The 21214-nt window shown below is 37.3% G+C and overlaps 1 protein-coding gene across 2 annotated transcripts in view; it reads right to left on the bottom strand.

Annotated features, from left to right (window-relative positions):
* Window positions 1–21214, bottom strand: part of col11a1a (collagen, type XI, alpha 1a) — a 67459-nt gene that overhangs the window by 7488 nt on the left and 38757 nt on the right. For both annotated transcript variants that reach the window (XM_088402113.1, XM_088402114.1), the window contains 33 exons: window positions 20930–20974; window positions 20567–20620; window positions 20415–20459; window positions 18770–18823; window positions 18583–18690; window positions 18450–18503; window positions 17404–17457; window positions 17187–17231; window positions 17052–17105; window positions 16200–16244; window positions 15414–15467; window positions 14951–15004; window positions 13001–13054; window positions 12796–12903; window positions 11456–11545; window positions 11012–11065; window positions 10485–10592; window positions 10300–10407; window positions 10119–10172; window positions 9969–10022; window positions 9766–9873; window positions 8085–8138; window positions 7950–8003; window positions 7762–7815; window positions 7632–7685; window positions 7331–7438; window positions 7197–7250; window positions 7014–7067; window positions 6488–6541; window positions 743–796; window positions 521–628; window positions 362–415; window positions 16–69 (listed from right to left, as the gene is read on the bottom strand). In XM_088402113.1, the coding sequence (XP_088258239.1) occupies window positions 16–69; window positions 362–415; window positions 521–628; window positions 743–796; window positions 6488–6541; window positions 7014–7067; window positions 7197–7250; window positions 7331–7438; window positions 7632–7685; window positions 7762–7815; window positions 7950–8003; window positions 8085–8138; window positions 9766–9873; window positions 9969–10022; window positions 10119–10172; window positions 10300–10407; window positions 10485–10592; window positions 11012–11065; window positions 11456–11545; window positions 12796–12903; window positions 13001–13054; window positions 14951–15004; window positions 15414–15467; window positions 16200–16244; window positions 17052–17105; window positions 17187–17231; window positions 17404–17457; window positions 18450–18503; window positions 18583–18690; window positions 18770–18823; window positions 20415–20459; window positions 20567–20620; window positions 20930–20974 (2160 nt within the window). The remainder of the gene's footprint in view (window positions 1–15; window positions 70–361; window positions 416–520; window positions 629–742; window positions 797–6487; window positions 6542–7013; window positions 7068–7196; window positions 7251–7330; window positions 7439–7631; window positions 7686–7761; window positions 7816–7949; window positions 8004–8084; window positions 8139–9765; window positions 9874–9968; window positions 10023–10118; window positions 10173–10299; window positions 10408–10484; window positions 10593–11011; window positions 11066–11455; window positions 11546–12795; window positions 12904–13000; window positions 13055–14950; window positions 15005–15413; window positions 15468–16199; window positions 16245–17051; window positions 17106–17186; window positions 17232–17403; window positions 17458–18449; window positions 18504–18582; window positions 18691–18769; window positions 18824–20414; window positions 20460–20566; window positions 20621–20929; window positions 20975–21214) is intronic.

Below are 21214 nucleotides of genomic sequence, written 5' to 3'. Positions count from 1 at the left end.
AAAGGTAAGACTCACCTTTTCACCCTTGGAGCCTGGGTCACCTTTCAGACCAGGCAATCCAGGAGGACCCTGAGCACAAGCAGAAATCAACATGTTATCAGACCAATTGGAGATGAAGAGAACAGAAAAAGTTGGAAAAGTATTCAATAACTAATTCGCTGCCAGCCCAGCACAAATGGATCTTTGATGTCTACGGCTGTCAATGACAGTGAATGAGTGAAATGAATTACTGCCAATGATGCATTTTTATCTTTGGATATAAGCCAGCAACTTAAAGTGATATGTGGAATAAGTAACTCATTCTCTGATGGCCCAGTACAAATTGATCTTTGACATCTTTGACAATGTGACATGTGCTCACCATGGGACCAGGTGGGCCATCTTGTCCCGAGGCACCGGGAAGTCCTTGTTCACCCTGTGGAAAAATGTCAAATAAATCAGAAAAAAATGAAGAATCATTATATGCTTATGAGTGTAAACTATTATGGCCCTTACATAATATTTTGGTATTTAGACTTACAACAGGGCCGGGGATTCCACGTAGACCCTCTGGACCAGGCTTTCCGGCAGGTCCTTGAGGTCCAACAGGTCCAGTTTTACCCGCTGGACCTTCAGAGCCAGCCTCACCCTGTGAAGAGATAAACAGGAAGTTGCTTTAAGTATGGGAACGTTGTACTAGTTGGTAAAAGTCACAATGTAACGAGTCACGTCAAGGCAGGAAATCTAATTAAGTATTTGTTACCTTGGCGCCCTTCTCTCCTTGTCTGCCTTCAGCACCAGCAGCTCCTGGAGGCCCCTGGGAGGAAGGGCATTGTTGTTCAGCATTTAAACCACATGATTGACATTATCATGCCAAAGTTGTTTGCAGACGACCGGCTGATTGTGTATGACACTCGTTCTCAACCCTTTTTCAGTGATGTACCTCCTGTGGAATATCTTTTCAGCCAAGTAACCCTTAACCAGTGCAAAGCATTTTTGGGTTGAAAAAAAAAAGACCTAAAACATGTCATCAGTGTCTGATTCATTAAACTTTAGACCTTTTCACACATCATTTGTATTGGCCCACAAAAAATATTCAACCTAAAATGTTCTCTTTAAGAAGAATGAAATAACTTAAATATTAATAATTATTTTTCCGCAAAACGGATCAATATAAAGTGTCAGAGCTGTTCTAAAAAAAGCTATAAATAAATATTTGTTCGCAGAAAAATATTAAACATAAAGCTTCCTGTTTTGGGGTTACAGTAGAGCGCTGTTCTCCAAAATAAATCATTAACTTAATTATTATTAAATATTTGTCCACAAAAAAAAATAATCACCATAAAGTGTCAGACCTATTCTCAAAAAGAAATAACTATGATAAAATATTTGTCCTCTGAAAAATATTCAACTTTAAGTGTCTTCTTTTGGGATTATGGTAGAGATGTGTTCACAAAAATAAATCATTAACTTGACAGGTAACGAGTGGTGGCACATGACAAGGTGGGTCGAACCATTCTAGTATGGGGGAGAATGTGGCTTTTCACAAAATTACATTGAACAACCTACTGAAGATAAAATTTGTTTTGTGAACTTCTATTTATCTGAAACAATTAATTTAATAATCATTTTTCAAGGATTTTTCCATGTTTGTTTCATTTAAAATCTCGAGTAGAAGTCTGAAGTACATTCAAGTACACCCAGGTGTACTAGTACCCCCATTTGAGAACCACTGGTGTATGACACACAAAATGAATGTATATTTTGCCACAACAGCATTACTGGTTTACCTTAAACGTTTTTAAGTGCTGTGATTTTATTACAAATATAAAATGTAACCATTTTTGTCCGTCTCGTCTAGCCCGAGTACTAGCATATTCAACTGGGAACAAATCTGCCTAGCAACAGGCAGTGAGGAAAACCGATCTGTCGGGCCATTGCAGAAAACCACCAGGTTAATCATCACTTATTTTTTTCAAAGAGTTTCAGATCGTCACCATGACGGGCATGAGTACACATAAGCTCTGACATCACAGAGGGGCTTGATGCCAGTTTAGATCTGTCAAGATCAATTAGAGTGACTCGGTTTTGTCTGCTTGATGTTAAATCAAAAGATAGTTGCGTCCATCTTTCTCCTCATTCCGCCACCATCTACTTTACTCACGTGGCCAGCCAAAGTCAGAGTGCCGATCGATCGAAGGGCCGAATTGAGCCTTCTAATACCCCCTTCCGGCTCCTCCTGCCTTGAAGGTTTCATTAGTTTGTCATGTCCACTTGTTAGTGGTGCACAAGAGTCTCTTCATCAGTATTAGGACATTTTGTTTATAGCACTGTGGCTAAGTTCACAGACTCGATCCATCCGGTTTAGCATTTTGAAATGAATGCGAGGGAATAAACTGAAACGTAAATGTTCAAACTGATTATAATGTTACATTTATTCCCTAATACAAAACAGTATATTCATGTAACTCAGTTCAGCTGTATTTAGTAGGGCCTGACTGATTCAGACTTTTTTCATGATGATTTTTACCAGAATAGAATGCCAATTTCTGAAAAATCGACTTATTAATTTAAAACATTATGATGAATCAGTGGTAGACCGTCAGGGCCAGCAAGGCCTTCTCTGCTGGCCTAATATAACCTGACACTATCATAACTCTAATAAAGTATAATCATTATAACAACTACAATAAAAGTCAATTTCATTTTAAATTTATTTTTACTAAATATATATATTTTCTATGAAAAATATTCTCCATGTTCTGTTCTTTTTGTGTCAAATTATATCCATATGGTTACACTCCTACAAGTGCTGCCGTTTTAGTGTTTTTAATCAATTAGAATTCAGCTAATATGTATCGCCAGGCAGACTTCATGTCTGCTTGGCTGCAAGGCGCTCTGGGTTTCACTTGAACAAGTAGATGGCTTCTGTGCAGTGTGCAAAGACATACTGTGTATGGGCCCATATTTTTGGTAGACAGCTGCAATAGCCAATCAAGTCATAAGATTGCCATCTAGAGGCCTCATGTACAACGTGACGTAACTGGACGCTCACTGCAGGAAGACGGTGCGATATTGATCCACCATGTTTAACAGTGGAAGTGGTTAAATAAAGTAATTTTAAAAAAACGAGTAAGTCATGAAAGTCATGAAAGTCTTTCTGAGGAAAAATAGAAGAATGGATTTTGTACTGAAATAACTGGGTGTTAATATGTTTTTGTCATTTTTGTCATTCGTATTCAGTTGTCATGCTTGGTTGGCTTTTGTTGTTGTGGGGTTTTGTTCTTGGTTCTGTTCCCCTCGCACCCGCCTTTATTGTCTGCGTTCTCGTAAGCTTGATTTGGTCCACCTGTCTGGTCATACTTTGTCCCATCTACTTTTGCTCTCGTTTGGTCCTGCCTCATTTCCTTGTTAAAACTTCCCTTTTGAACCACATATTTCTCAGTGTTTCTGCATTTTTGGGGTCCCGTTTCCTCCTCCCAACTCATTTCACCATGCACAGACGTGACACATATTAAATCGGCATTTGTAATTTTGCGTACAATCTTGTTAAAGCATGTCTGCTCTTGGTGGAAGTAGTAAAACTGCATGAACAAATATTTTGAAATTATTATGACTTATTCAAAGTTTTAGCACGTATAATGATAAGTTTTAAGTGCTGATGCCACTCGCGTCTGCTTTTACTGTCTGCCTTCTCGTTAGCTTGATTCGGTCCACCTGTCTGTTGACCGTCCAGTTTTGCCTCATTTCCTTGTTAAAACTTCTTTTTTTGAGCCACATATTTCTCAGTTTTCCTGCATTTTTAGGGTCCCCTTCCTTCCTTTTCCCAACTCAACTCACCATGCCCATGCAGACTTGACACTTATGTTAAATTGCCATTTGCAATTTAGCGTACAATCTTGTTAAAGCTTGCCTGCTCTTGGTGGACTTCATAAAACTTTGTGGACAAATAATTTGAAATTATTATGACTTATTCTAAGTTTTGGCACATATAATGATAAGTTTTAATTGATAATGTGGAATTATCGATGTCGAAAAAAAAAAAAGCCTGTGTACGTACATACGGGTGCGCATCAGGGCTCCAATCACTGAAGGCCTAAGTGTGAAATGCATGGACCGCCACTGTGATGAATGCAATAGCATTTGTGTCTTTGCAATACATTTCAATAAGTGTGACTTAAATGTGGATGTTCACTATTCACATGTCTGCTTGGTATCTATTCCCGACAAATAGCAAAGGGGTCAATAGTAATTATAGTGCATGGCACGATTACTGGATATATAAGGATGATAATTATTGTAATATGTGTTTGTGTTAACTGTAGTTGAATGGGGTTCATATTTAATCGCAAAGCAACGACAGGTGTGTCATGTTCTGTGGTGTTTTGTTTGTGTTTTTTCTTACTGTCAGGGTTTTCTGTTTCTTTCTGTTCTGTTGGTCTTTGACTTGTCGTTTTACATTCTTGGTTTGGTCATTTGTTCATGTTTCTGTTGCCCTTGTGTCAGTGTCCTGTCAGTGTGGTTGTGTCCACCTGTCTTCGTTAATCTGCTTTCTTTGTGCTGGTCGATGAGCTCCCAGTTCCAATTGTGTCTCCTTTTTGTCATGTTAGGTTTGAGTGTATTTAGTGTCCTGTTTCCTTTCAGTTCTTTTGGGGTCACTGTTTAATTGTCAGTGTCAATGTTGACAGTGCTGTCAGTTCCTTGTTGTTCTTGTGAGTTGTATTCCTGTGTTTTTTTTTTAACCTAGTTTATTTTAGAATTTTTCTTTGTTACTTTGTATACAGTCCTCAACCTTGTTTGTTTTTTTTTTCTTTGGCTCTGATCTCCCTACATTTGGGTCCACAGCATTCCACCAAGTCACCCACCATGCCAGGATATAACAGGGTGACTACTTGGTGAAAATGCAAATTTTACATTTAAGCAAGAAGACAGTGGAGCGTTGTCTATGCAATATACTGTTTTGAAGTGTGAAATACAGAATAAAATTGGATATAGGCTGCGAACGTTTCTTTTTTTTTCTCAACTGGGAAAACCAAAACTTGGAAAAAAGACAAGAAAAACAAGACAAGATTTTGACCTCAGCTTTTCAGAACTTTTTTTCACCCCCCCACAAAAAAAGTACAATAATAAAAACAATTCGCCGATTGTTCCAACTGGCCTGAATCCAATTATTAGATTTCTGCTGAATTTATATTGCATTCTGTATTTTATATTTGTTTTTTAATTTTTTTGTGTAGTTTTTACAAGCCGTGACATTGCGGTCATCGGTTTGCATAACTTCACAAGATTTCTCACATTATTCATTCAAAAATTTAGATTAGCTTTGTTTGGAATGACAGGTCTGCAGAATGAGTTTATAATGAAAATAAACGGTTATTCCACATAGAAAGGAATGACTACATTTTCCGACAAAAGTAACTCATAATCCATTTTGTGGCGTTTCAAATCCAGAAAATACCATCTTATTCTCACCCAGCATGAAGACTCTCTCCTGAAAAAGCAGCTCAGTTTCACGGAGATATTTAATTGATGGTATATCATGGCATTAGCTTTAAATACAGCTGAATGTGACCCCCCCAAAAAATTCAACAATTCAATGAGCAGAACAAGCAAAAACGAACATCAATGCCTACTCATACGCTGCTTAACTTTCCTTGAGGCAACTCAAATATCCTGTTAGCAATGGTTCCACATCCCATATTATGAATCCGCTTTGCTGCAGATGTCTGACAGCAGCATGAAATCAATAAAGTGTCACACTTGCAACAGCTTTCATTTTGATGAGGATTTACAGGAATCAGGGATCAATTTTTTGATAAGCCTTTTTTCATTTCTTTTGGGAAGGGAAAAAAGAGGACTCCTGATTTTGAAATCTCAGTGCTCGTTTGCCATCCGACTTCTGAGCGTCTTCCGTTAACAGCGGTATTCTGTCCCTAAATCTCCACCTTATTTTCCATGGATTATTTTTATGAAAACTAATCACCCAAGCTTGAGTGAAAGCAAGACCAGCATGTTGAGGAGGGAAGGTAATCCCTCATTTTGTGTGAGTATATGGCCATATTTTGCCTTTCAATTTCCTCATTATTTTTTGACAGATTAAAAAAAATTTCAATTTCAACTTTGCAAGCTATTATTTTTCTCATCCTTAACTTACACAGTTTTTGCACAATTCAACATTCTTCACCCAAAAAATGCCCATTCGTTTGCAGCGGGGAATTCAAAATTCTCTTTCCATTTGAAATTCTACATGTTCAGCTCAGTCAATTTACACTGATATTAACACAATTCCTACATAGTAAAGACTCTACTTACATGTCATATTTCAAATTAAATTAATTTCACTTTCTGTTTGATTTATCTGATTGGTGATCGTGAACTCTTTTGCTCATCTCTACCACAATTTTGTCGAAATTCCCCAAAAGTCAGATTTTGACTAATTATAGCCCTTTGGATTACTAATATAATACAGAAAATGAATTACCAGTCATCCTAATAGCTGTGAGCTTACCCTTTTTCCAGGAGGTCCAGGTGGGCCAGCTTCCCCAGATGGACCAGGGGGGCCCTTGAGATAAGCAAAGAAACACAATGTTATACTATGTCATTATAATGCAGTGAATGCTACTTCAACAATGAAAAATGTATTGAGCTATCTCTGTATACATAAATAGATGATTTTCATTGTATAACAAACATTCAAACAACAAATATATGTAAACCCTGCGGCAGAAAAAGTGGTGTATCCATTTCCGTGCAGGAGTAATTCTAGTTCACCTCGATACCAAGAATGTTTTCCATTAGATGCCCCTGGCATACTTGGTAATTTGGTGACAGGAAGTAGAAATGGCTTCAAATTAGATGAAACAAGGCCTACAAGTTACGTTGAATTTACATTTTATTCATGACATCTGCAAGCGTTGAATCTTCAAACATTTTAGAAATCACTTCAATGACAGAATTATTGCTATTTGTGGTATTATTATTATCTTTAATATATTCAAGATTCAAACGCCACAACAGTGATGTAAATAACTTACTGCCTGACCGGTTTCACCATCCTCTCCCTTCTCTCCTGGTTCACCGTCTGTGCCCTAAAGCACATATAGAATGTTACAACAAAAAAGAAAACAAATGTTTAATTTAAATGATGAACCTACCTAATGTGACTCAACAAGTTTTACATGTGAATGTGAATTTTGCCCAAGAATGTCAATACTCACAGCCACTCCTGGCTCTCCAGGAGGACCAGTATCTCCGGGGAATCCAACGGGACCCTAAATGATGGTTTTAATGACAAATCAATCATAAATAGTGACCACATACATATCAAGTCACAGAATATTGAAACACTTACAGGGTTACCCTTTGGACCATCATCTCCTGGTGGCCCCTTGGCACCAGCGGGTCCAGCAGCACCAGGAGGTCCTGCCTCACCCTTCTCTCCCCTCTCGCCTTTGGGTCCCTAACATAATTGGGGCAATGAAGGGTATTATTGTAAATAAATGGCATTAAAAATGACTTGCCATTTTACATGAATACCAACTCCACAACATTCACTTTTGTGTAGCTTCACCATAATGTTAAATTAATAATACTGGCATTATGATGTTATGATTCAATACCATCGTGATGTATATAAAATAGAGATTATATACCCCAGTGCCAGGCTCTCCAGGTGGTCCGGGATTTCCAGCTTCACCTTGTTCACCCTGTAGAAAGACAGACCTCAGTAAATAAAAACATTGTTGTGCAAATTAGGACAGTACGGCGTGTTTTGAATCCTACCTTTTCCCCTACTGCACCAACTGGACCTACGCCGCCTGGAGGACCTTGTGAACCCTATATACCAGAGAAATGACTTCCACTATTAGAATTTCCACTATTAGAATTTCTGTTGATAATTATCAAGATAGTAAATCTACTAATTCTTTCATTTTTTTTTAAAATCCAGAAATGTTTTCTGTCATACATACATCAGCTCCACTTGGACCCTGTGGACCTCGAGGACCAGGAGGGCCAGGAGGACCCTACAGACAGAAAAGAAAAAAATACTGTCTATAAACTGCATATATTTTTCAGTACTAAACTGAGAAAAATGTGTTTCTTACCATGGGACCAACGTCACCATTCTCTCCCTTCTCACCAGGAGGTCCTGGAAGCCCCTAAGGATATCAAAACAAATATGTAGATGATCGTACCGTATCATGTCACATATAACAGTTATTCCCAAATCGGGGTAAATGAAGGTTATTCAAAGGTTTCTGCAGGTATCAGTACATTTAATTTTAAGCTTTAAAATGCAGCACCAGGACCAGTAGAATATATTTATTTATTCAAATTAGTGCAATTAATTAGAACATGAGGCAACTTATTGGATATTGTGTTATAATAACTGCTTTACGTTATGTGCTTTGTCATTTATGAGGCAATTTTCTGGCAGACAAGTCAGAAATAAAACAGATGAGGTTACAAGAAGTATATTCTGGGGTTTCTGAGTAAAATACGCCTAGCGATTCCACTACAAATGTACCGTAGTTACAAAGTTTATTCATTTTATCATTTTACACTCTATTTTGTCTTTTTTTTTTCTCGAAAATGTGTTGCACGGGTTAGGGAGGGGGTCGTTGGCTGAAAAAGAGGTTGAGGACCACTAACATAAATAAAATAGAATCTTAACTAAGAAGAATCCTAATAAAAATAACAAAATAATTTAAAAAACAGATGGAAAATGTATTTAAACAATTTTACAGAAATATTTGATGGGTAATTTAGCTCAGGAATTTGCAAAGTTGCACGCTACATTTGGAAGAACTTGAACTATTATTTTTAATTAATAAAATTAGATATACCCAGTAATTAAACATTTATGTAAGTATCCTAAAGCTAAATTTGAACTTTTTGTTATTGTTGTTGTTAACTACAAATTTACATACTGTGCGACAATAGTTTAAATTTATATAGCTGGGACAACGTATAAACATATAAACAAAAATGTTTGGAATATGAGCAAATTGTGCATATAATTGTGCACATTGCTTGTAAGTCAACTCTATGGGCAACAACACCTCTGTGCTATGCATGCTAATGCCTCAATGCTAAGATCTCATCTCACTGGTGTCAAGTTGTCCTCTGAGATTAAATCGTTAGTGGTCTAATTATGCAGAATGTGATAAACAGAAAGAGACGAGTGGAGAAGGTTGGTCTCTGCAATTAATGAAAAATCGGTAGGAAGTGAATGAATCCTATTTGAAAGTCAATTAAATGCAACCCACTGCAGGGTAACTTTAATACACTTTAACAATGTTTGCAGTCAACCATTTAATGTCAATTTCATAAGGCCTCAACTCATATATAAAGACTTTTTATTAACTCGTGATGGAAAAAATGAATCCCTATGAAACACTCGTGATACATATTTATTGTATTTGCTCCTCTAGAGGGCACTCTTGCTTTTAAGTAAAACATATCCCTTGCACTCGCTTGCATCTTTAATCCAAGAGTACCATCTAAAGGAATACAAAAAATATATTGTGCTTCATGAAGCTTCATTTTCCCAATTTCCAAATTTTGTTTCCAGCTGAAATTCTACATGTTCAGGTAGGTCGCATTTTTAAATATAGTATATATTTTAAAATATAGTCAATACTCCATAAGTTTCACCCAAAAATTACGCATTTTTCACCAATATAATTTTAACTAGTTCTTTCTCCATTTCAGAACTGATTATTATGATGGTAGCAGTTCAATGAACTGCTATACTATGGTGCAAATTGAGTAAATGGATCAAACCTGCAGGCCGATGGGACCAGGTGGTCCAGGGAAACCTCTGGCTCCTTCATCACCTTTCTGCCCAAACATCCCTTGTTGACCCCTGGGGCCAGGCTCTCCATCAGCTCCCTGGCAACATTTTTTTTAAATGACACCATAGCAACACGGGCAAAAAAAGTACACTTTTTTAAATATATATTTAATGGCAAAGCAGGTATACATACAGCAGGACCGGGGGCACCGATGGGACCTTGAAGACCTGCTGGTCCTGGAGGACCCTAATAAACATAAAACAAAGTATGTATGAACATTTATGCATATAGAATGTCATGTGGCATTTGTAAATGTGAAAGGGAATTCCCCCCAGAACCCACCTGTTCTCCCTTATCGGCTTTGCTTCCTTTCTGACCCGGCTCGCCAACCTCTCCCTAGGAAGTCCACAAAAATCACCTTTCTCAAATAAATATCATCACCACTTACAGTCATTTGCAAATCTTAAATTTTGAGCACAGAAGTCGAAATTTGTTTGCATACATAGACATGTGGCTTACTGACCTTATCACCATCCTCTCCTGGTGGACCTTGCGGTCCAGCAGGTCCAGGCAGACCCACAGGACCCTGGACACCATCACGACCAGCTGGACCTTGAGGACCTTTCTCACCCTAATACATCAAAGACAGATATTTTCCATTCTTTTGGACTTACAGAGATAAGCAAATCAATGTCCAGCAGTACTTACGGGTGCACCTTTCTCTCCAGCAGGACCTGGAGGGCCTTGAGGCCCTGGTCTACCAGACAGGCCGATTGGACCTGCTGGACCAGCAGGACCTCTCTCCCCAGGAGAACCCTTCATGAAGAGATTCAAAGAAGTCAATCAACAATTAGAATACATTCATTTTATGCTAAGCATTTATTCAATACAGATATCTGTTATTACAAGTAATATTGATATTCATACATTCAAAATCGCATATTAGCTTATGCAATCCGGGCAGGATGATATGAATCTAGCACGCCTTGTCTGTTGGATTTCTATTAATAAAAGATGATAACATTGACATGAAGTCATTGGGGAGAGCCTGATAAAAATTCATGCCAAATCTTTAACACATTCAGCTCAAAAAATATTTAGCATAAAATGTGTGTTACATTCACTCGTTAATACAAATGCTATATATTCCATTGTTTACTCTCGAGTGGAAAATATCTTGATGCCTTTTTGAGTTGTCTTTCTGGTATTACTGTACATTCACCTATCATACTTACAACAGGACCAGGTGGACCCTGGGGGCCCTCTCCTCCTTTCAGACCCGCAGGACCCTGAGGATGAACATTTAAATACAATATGACACACATGTAAAATAACATGTCATATCAAATCATATAGGAGGACCTAAACACTGTGTCTGGCATGAAAAAAACAAAAGAATGAAACCGTAGAAAAACAATGCAGATGGATCCCTGACCATCAAACGCATGTTTCTTTCATCTTAGACCATGATGCATTGCAGCACAAGACTTCATTTGTTCCATGTCACGTTGCATTTCCTCTACAGAAGATTAAACGCCAGTGCTGCTGTCTCTAAATAAGTGAATAGCCGGAGATAGCTGCTAGGTCATTTGTTATGGAGTAAAGTTCTGACACCTGCTCTTATAGCAAACACTGAGGGAAGGAGTGATGAATATGTTCACATGAAGTCAAGCTCTTACCGTGGCACCAGGTAGACCTCTCTCGCCTGGAAAACCTCGGAGACCGGGGGGACCGTCCTTACCAGATGTACCCTGGGGTCCGGGGTCTCCCTGAATACACAACAAAAACAATCGTGTTGTGACTTTAATGCAATGTTATGTGTTCGTTAATAAGTTCCGGATTTAGTTAATTTAGTATTTATCTTCTGGAATGAATTGAGAATACTATTGTGGGAACTATTTGGAATATAAAGGCTATATTTTATGGAATATCATACCCAACACTTAAGCTGGATCAAGTGTCTAAGACTGGTGCTACTTTAGGAACTCGTTCATATAAACAGGTTTATGTATTATAGTCATATATAAACTATACTTTTATGATGTTCATAGTGTATCAACAATTTGTATATATTATTTATAAAATCAAGCATATTTGCTATAGCTTGACATTAAAAGTAACATTATTGCAAATAAAATAACGCGTAATGAAGCTCCTTGAAACATCCATACAACATATAATTTGCAGGACCGATAAATGACATCAGTGATTGATGTATAATATATATATATATATATATATATATATATATATATATATATATATATATATATATATATATATATATATATAGACAAATAATACACAAATTACAGTTGAGTCTATATCCATCAATTCATTCATTCATCCAACCATCCATCCATGATATAGGCGGGGTACACTTTTTCGTGAATGTCAGCCAATCGCAACCCTGGTATTTTCAAGCAGAAAAAAATGGTTATTGTGCTATTTGAGTGGCTCAAGTGAAACTATCTGGAAAAATAAGCTGTAGCGATCACAATGACATCAAATCTCTTTTTTCTTTAGCAAGAACGTTTCTTCTAGCTTTGTTCTTCTCAATGAGTGAGCTCCAAACAGGGAGGCACAGCCGCAGGAGCGCCTTTGGGGCTTATAAAAGGATTTAGACTCTGCTGCTTGGACTTCAGCAAAGTGTCCCTGGCATACTAAAACAGAGGCCTGAGAGAAAACAAGTGAGGAAAATGGGTCTGGGAGTAGTAAAGTGTTTGGAGTTAACTGACAGACTTGATTAGATTGTCTGTTTTAGAGAAGACGGGGGTGGAAATGAAAGCACAAGACTGGCGCGAGGAGGGATGCAATGGAGGTTAAGTGTTACACAAAGTCAAGGGAGTTGTTTCTACAAAATGTCTTCTGGCTGTCTCTAATGGCGAGCAAATGCTGAACATAGCCAAAACATTTCGAATAATTTGTTTTGTGTAATGCATATTGGATTTAAAATGTCCACTTCAGGTTTAGTCAGGACTGTATCACATTGCTATAAATTGGTGCATTCTTAACTGACCTTTGCTCCCTCTTTGCCAGCAGCTCCAGGTAGACCTTGTTCTCCGGGTGGACCAGGAGGTCCAGGGTGACCTCTTTCACCAACAGGACCAGTCTCCCCAGTAGGTCCCTGAAAGGTTATAACAAGGTTGGATATGCCATTTATTTATCAGCGAGTCCAAGATAGTGTAAGGTACATATTATATTGTTGTATTTTGTTTTTTTACCTGGGGCCCAACAACACCACCTGGGCCTGGTGGACCAGTTTTTCCTTGAAAACCCTGGAAGAAAATACAGACACCATTAATAAAAGCCGCAAAAGTAAAATATTCACACAAATGCAACATCCCTGCACCTTTACCACTATGCAAACCATTATATACCATATTGCCCTAAATGTGGATGTATTTTGTTACAATGAGCATAGCTAAAAGCTTAAAACATAATATAGCTCGCTGACAGATTTCCTAAGCAGCATCACTTCAACTCCTGCATAGAAGATCTCACTCTTTTAAACTACCTTCATAACTATGATCTCGGGGGATGTCTGCTTTTTGTTTCAGGAACAGTTTGAATGTCATCTTAAAGGAAACCACTCACCTATGCACACACACTTGTGTACACACACAGACTTCTCGGGGGAGCGGAGCGCAAGCTACTGAACAATTAGTTGTGAAAAAAACGCTGCTGAATAAGTTCACAGAAGGGCTTGATTGGTTTACGCAGCACAGTATTCCCTTTGGATATGCTTGAACATTCTTTAACCTTCATAGGGCAAAGTACCCTTTGTGAGTTTTCCCATTAAAAAAATGGCTGGTGTTGCAAAATTCATCTATAGTGCTTGTCCTTTTTCTGGTAAAGTTTCTAACCTGTATACATTGACATTTTAGATACTCGAATTCTATACTTAAGTCTCTTCAAAAATGAGAGAGTTGTTTTGATTTTTCTTTCCTAGTAAGACATAACGCGTCAGTATTGCAGAAATTAGAAGCTGCTCCAAATATGTTGTTTGCATGAGGACGCAATCAACTATTTATCTTCAGGTTTTTCAGATTTCATTCCTCATTCCAAAACACTAGCATAAAATAGAAATTTTTATGTCCCAGACTGATTTGTCATGTACATGACGTGCCATCAATGGTAGGCAAAAGTCACGAGTGATGACGTTGAGGAGGGATCCAAACAAACATCATTATAGTCTATTATATTGAATTATTACAATACATTATCATTTTAAACAAAAACAATGAATCATTTCTTGACACTTGAATGGACTTGAATGAAACCATTAAATTATAAGTAAAAATAGACTCATTAAAGAAAGATATTCCAGAACTGACCATTGATTATATTTGGATTATTCGCCGATGTTTGGATGACATGATGATCTACCTGCCATGAGGTACGTGAGGAACATACAGTACAGTATGCACTCCCGTGTTGGTACTGCTTTTCGTCCATCTCGTTTATGTTTGATGTCGCGCTAAAGGGTCAGATTATTGGTGCTTCCGAACATTATTGGTTGCTTTGTCAATTAATGTAACTCGTTTGTGAAAGGACATTCCAGACGAGGGACTCTGGGTGATTTGGTGGCAACTTCAAAGGGACTTGCTAGCTAGCTTGCCATTTGTGGAAACAGAGACCCATCTTGCCTCTGTGAGAAACACTCGAATCTTTATATGCACTTCCTGCGATGCAACTTGTGCTGATGGGCCGAGACGCCCGTGAGCTGAGTTTATTGCTGTAATCAATCCATATATTGGATGCCTGCGGAGCACATGCTTCAAATATAAATCCAGGACTATAAACATTCTAATGAAGAGTATATACCATAGTTCAGATAGCAAAAACGGAGGGTATCATATGTTGCGATGATGTGTGAGCTTTTAGAAGAACTTATAGTTCTCTGAGCCTTGTCCAAATGTGGATGCATTTCAAGTAGGGAATAAAAGTGGCGAGAGGGTCATTGCAATGAATGTGACAGACTCCAACTTTGCTTTTATTATTGTTGGATTAAACTCATGTCTGCCGGAATATCACCACTAGTGTAAAGATGAATTGTTACCTCCTGTCAAAGCAGGAACTTAATCATAGAAATCTGACACAAACTGCTGCTTCATGCTGTGTGCCTTATAACAGAAAGTATGAAATATAGAATACATTATGGAAGTACTTACTGTCTCGCCACGCTGGCCAGGATGTCCGGGAAGTCCGTCCTTTCCAGGTGGTCCCTATTTCGACAAAATTCGTTCTCTCATTCACGATGTAGACAGTGGTCATCATCAGTGCAAAAATAATAACACCAGGTGATTCATTTTAGTTACAGAAATTTATGTGAGCCATATGGCGCACCAAAATAAGGAATATCTGTCTAGACAGAAACATTACAATAAATGGCCCAATTGACTATTACATGGCTGAAAGAAAATAATGGGAATGTGCTTGCTTCCCCCAACCATCATTTTATAGAATTATGCATACTTCTCGGTACTACTGAGGTGAATGAACATCACAAATCAGCTGCTGTGCTGGGCTGCTGTTTTAATAAACAATAGCAATGAATTGTTTCTCATTCCGTATTGCTTTCAAGTGGATTCATTTACATTTGATGAAAAAGTGTAAATCTTGCAAACTACTTACGGGTGGTCCCTTTGGTCCAGGGAAGCCCACAGGCCCCTGTGGTCCTTGAGGTCCCTATAATAAATGTATAAACTGTCAGACCGATGACAATATTGTGGAAGGAAACATTATCATTTACATAACTATATATGTTTTATTAGTGTTTTTGATGCACCACAAGATTGAATGAATAATGAATATATATGTACTTTTTCATTCCCAATAATCCCGAATTAAAATGGCCATCAGGAGAGTCTTTATTAGGCAGTTCATACAGTTTAGTTTTAATAGTGCCATAAAAATAATGTCACTGTTGTAGTTAATAAGATGTTGGAATCTGAACAATTATGAAGAGGTAGTCAAAGCAAATAAATAAGGCAGATGTGGAAGTCAAATATGAGCAGGGTTAAAGTCCAAAACGTGTTAAATTTAATATTAATAACCGTCCATTAAAAGTACTTTCAAATCAATAGTTTATTACCAGCAAGGTGCCAGATCGGCCAACACACTCCATTAGACTTTATTTTAACCACCATAAAGTGTAGTTAGGCTTGCAGGGTTCTTTAATTAAGTTTTTTTTTTCTTGACACTGCAAAAGTATTATACATATAGTAAGTCCCCTCATTCAGTATAAAAAAAGAGGCAAAAAAGTAAAAGGTAAATGGATTTAAAGGGTAATTCCCTACCTGCCCAAACATAGTTTTGAACAGCAACTAGTTTCCAAATCAATATGTAGAAATGTAAGATTACTGAACGGTCCAGCCAAATTGCTTTTTTGTTGATCAGACTCATGCATCATGGACTTACTCTCTCACCCGGCGGGCCTGGAGGACCGTCATTGCCTGATGTTCCCTGTAAGACGGAACAACAACATATGATCATCTTTTACACTTTCTTATGCATCACCCCAAACTCTCTCCATTTATAAGATATTATTTGAAGTTTTCATATGTCTGATTGATGTTATTCAAGCCCAAAATTATATATATATATCCGGGTTAGGGTTAGGGTTAGGGTTTAGGGTAACCCTTCGTGTAAGGCGAATTCACCGTATGACGGGCAATCCAAACCTATGTGAAATAGCTAATGCGTTTAGAACCCCCCACCCCCCCCACCCCCAACGTGCTGACTATAAATACGATTATTATCTATAATAATTGTATAAGTATACTTAAACCTGTATCCTTTTTAAAATTAACACAAAGAAAAACAATATGAATCAACTTTCAACAACTTTTAGTTATTTTTTACAGTGTTATACAGGTGACAGCTTAGTCTAAAATATTTCATAAAAAATAATCAATAAAAAAATAACCAAGTGCATCAAAGTGCCTGAAATAAAAAATAATAAAAATATAATAATTCTCATTTGATTGCAATTAAACTTCACATGACATGGGGTCATCCACGCCTCCCCTGGCATTACCTTGCGACCCCCCAGGGGGGCCCGCCCCATTGCTCTCGGCAGTAAAGTCATTATTTTTGTACGCAAGCACTAAAGTAATCGACAAGGTACTAAAGTGATTGATTAGTTAATTAGTACCATTTTTAGACCCCCCTTGAGCCAAAAATTTGAATTTAAATGAACAAACAAATAAATAAATGGAACAGAATGTCTCAGGCTAAAAAATATAAATAAATAATATTAAAATATTATACCTTGGGGCCTGGTTTTCCTGTTGGGCCTCTGGCTCCTCGGGCCCCACGGGGACCCTGCAGAAAAAGCAATGTATAGTCATAACATAACCAAAGTAGATACAACAAAGTAGAAATGATGGGTTGATTGTTACATACCGTTGGACCCCTTTGTCCTCTTGGACCAGGTTTGCCTGCAACACCCTATTAGATAGCCAACAATAAAAAAAGACAGAAGAGACAGTGCTTGTTTGTCACTCTTCATCATTGTTCATCTTATGTTAGCCCTATAGAATCAATAAGAATGTTTTAATGTTTGTTTTCTCAGTTAAATAAAATTCTATAGCTACGCATGAGGAGAAAATGTGTCTCTTACCCTGGCACCTTTCTCTCCGTTAGCTCCTGGGAATCCAGGGAAACCACTGGAGCCCTATCAAAAATTCAAAGAAAAGGACATATTACAAAGGGCATCACACAGATATGATCCCTAATTACATGCATTTAGGAAGTTTTTTTGGAACACTTCTACCTATTATAGAAAAGGAGTTTGTTCCTGGTATATAATGAGTGGTAGTTTTGTTTTAATATGAATCTGAATTCACATTATACACATGACTTTCCTCACTATAATTTAACATGTTCTTCTTGAATAACATTATTTTGGTGTAAAAATTATGCAGTCTTAGATGTGCACTAGTTTATGACCCTCTATTTTTCCATAATGAATACAAATGTCAGGCTATACTTTTTATGTACATAGTAATAATAATAACAATTGTATATAATATTGTTATTAATATTGTTACTGTTGTGAAATAATTATTTTTCCTATTATTACATCATATATTGGGAATTGAGATTGTCAACTATATATCACATGTGAACTTACATATACTATTAATTGAGGATTGAGGATATACTATTAATTGATAAAATACAACTTTTTTTATATTAATTGGATATTGTTATAGCTGACATTGTTGAAAAGATGATATGTTGAAAGCCAACAGTAAAAAGTATGAATTATTACCACTTTTTTTACAGGCTTTTTATCCATATAGTTAGACCAGATGTTATTGAAAAAAAGCTAATGTGATGAAAATATAAAATACATTATTGTATTATTTGTTTCAACACTTTTTATGCTGCTTAAGCAATTAAACGTTCACCAAATGTTAAATTGCCTCAAGGGTTAAATGAATATATTAGAAACACATGCACAACTACATAAGAGGGCCACGAGCCAAAAAAAAGACAGGATAGCAGAATTGCTGCAGCTAATTATATGAGCAGACGATTTATGACCATCTTACCAGAATGTGACATCCACATTAAGTTGCATTGGGAACATGAAGCGCAAATGTGTTGAATTATTTCACGTCATTTTGTTGAATTATTAAAAAACATAAAATGAGTAATTACCTTAGGTCCTTGTCTTCCTGGATATCCTGGCAATCCTGGCACCCCCAGTTTACCCTGAGTAATAATAGACCATGAAACCACAATAGCTCCAAATAATTTTCAAAAAGGTGCAGACTACCACCTGAGATTATACCTTTTCTCCAGCAGGACCAATGGGACCTGATTCTCCATTGGGGCCTGCTCTTCCTTTGGGACCCTCAGGACCATCCTCTCCACGGGGCCCCAACATGCCAACCTCACCCTGATGCCATATTAAGCAAAATGGTCAAGATGAAGATTAAGAAGAAGCTTTTCTATGAGAAGTCTGAACTCGTCCTCACCCGATCTCCTTTGATTCCCATGTCACCTTTGAAACCCGGGAAACCATCTTCACCCTATAAGAAAACAAGAACAACCTACAGCATGTTTCTAGAATTGCTCATTGCGTCTGTGCAAGCAAGCAAAAAAAAAAAAAAAAAAATCAGATGAGTTATGCTATCTAGTCACGATCTTTATGACACCTACCCTATACATGGAATAATTTATGCTTCCACCTGCAGGTCATATTGTGAAACCACATTGCATATTGTATGACTCCATGCAGCAATTGATTTAGCACAGCCGCAAACAACACTAAAACTTGTAATCCTAATTTAAATGTGCGTATAGCCTAAACTCAATTCCTGTCCTTGATCATTTTATTTGATAAGATTATTTAGCATTGCTTTCTTACATCACATATGCTCAAACACACACGCATGAGGTAAAGCCCATCCCTTATTCATGCCAAACCCTTTACCACAAGCTTTAATGATTCAGGAACTATGCATACATGCATACCTGTCCCTATGGTAACAACAGCATCACACAGTCAGATCATGTACTTCATTCAATATAACTTGTATCGATCTCAAGTGACCATCTCTTGATACTTCACAGATGAATGCGTTGAAATTCTGCGTAGTGACACGCACGCAAACACTTCAAACGTCTCGAGATGAAGTGAACGGTTCTTTGAAAGTGAGATGCCTTGAGCACGACAGCTTCGCATGCACGCCGCCTTTGTCTCCACCGGAGGAGGCCATCGTCTGACCTCTGCCAGGCGATAGCTCAAAGGATTCAGACGGACGTGAGGAGGGCAAAGACAGGCTCAAGTTACAGAAGCTCTAGTTTGAATATGTTAACAGGCGGGCTCCTCAAACTTTGTTTCGATTGTCTAATTCACTTCAGAAACATTACAAAAGCCATGGTATCGTTTTATCAAAACATTTTTAAAGGCATTTTTTGAAAACGATTCAGCCAATATATATATATATATATATATATATATATATATATATATATATATATATATATATATATATACACACACACACACACTTCTCAGGTTCCCATCCCTAGTTTTTGCCAACTGGCAAACAATTTTTACAATATATGTTGACATATTGAAGCAGAGCAGACTTTTCTATCAAAATAGACCATTATATCAAATCTATGAAGAAAATGATTACGGAGGCACATGTAAGTTCATTCTATTTTTTTTAAAGACATTTAACTGACATTTGTTAATATCTGTTGTTGGTTTTTGCTCACATTTTCTAAATACAGTTTGAACCTTTATTTTTGTCCTTTATACGGCATGATTTTTTGGAACCATTTCTGTTAGAATCCCTGGGATCCAACTCTTTTCAGAGGTAAAATCTTTCAATGATGCACATGTTCTCCTAATACTTTATTTTCATACACTTTTATACAATTTGAACCTTGCGGCTGCTAGGAAATTAAAATTGAGACCATGTTTTTTTTTCGTAGAAATTCAAAATGGACATCTACTTTCATCAACCTGGTTTTGTGAAAATGCAATAAGTCTTCTTTATTGTGGTGTGAAACATTTGAACGTGGAAAAACAAAGTGGGATTAGGATTTGATTTGAAAATGCACAGCTTTAAAATATATTGTTGATCCCATTTAGCATCTTGATCTTACCTTTTCTCCTTTTGAGCCTTTCAACCCCCTCACACCATCAGCACCCTGTTGGACAGGAACCACTTTATTTATCTCATCAAATGAAGCTTGGCTCGACACAAAACACCAATTGAAAAATATCACTGGGCAAGAAAATTTCTCAAGGATGCTACCTTGACACCACGAGGACCAGGATAGCCGATTGGACCCTGGGGACCCACTGGACCCTGAAAGAAGAATAACATCAAGGCTTTGCATTCATGTAGTTCTATGAAGATGTAACTTTCTGAGATAAAAACCCATTAGATGTTCTTATAATGCAGCTTCATTCATCATTCTTGAAGGTGGGGGACAGCCTTCACACTCACAATCACACCTAAGGGCAATTTGCCGTGTCCAGTACACCTACTATGCATGTTATCTTTTATATAACAAAACTGGAAATGTTTGATTGCATCTTAATCATGTATTTGATATTTATTTTGATTCATCTTGGTAAAAAAAAAAAAATCAACTAACTTCCCAAAGGTACCTACTTGGGCTCCTTTCTCTCCGGCGGGACCCTCCTTGCCAGGATGACCCTGTAAAAACATAATCAGATATAACAGCTCACATAAAACAGTAAAATAACAAAATATCTCTGCGGACTGGCAAGAGGTCTATGAGGCTAAAAACATAAGACGAAGATTGGATCCTTATAAGTAAATCATCGGAGAGATAAAATGGAATAGCACATTTTTCCTTGATGTTTACAATGTAATGCTATCCTCATAGAATGAGAGCCAATATGAAACTTGCAAGATTACAGCAGGGCATCTTGT

The sequence above is a fragment of the Hippichthys cyanospilos genome, chromosome 19 (assembly GCF_059441005.1).
Source record: "Hippichthys cyanospilos isolate Australia breed blue-spotted pipefish chromosome 19, RoL_Hcya_1.0, whole genome shotgun sequence".
NCBI classification, from domain to species: Eukaryota; Metazoa; Chordata; class Actinopteri; order Syngnathiformes; family Syngnathidae; genus Hippichthys; species Hippichthys cyanospilos.
This window is presented reverse-complemented; position numbering and strand designations above follow the sequence as displayed.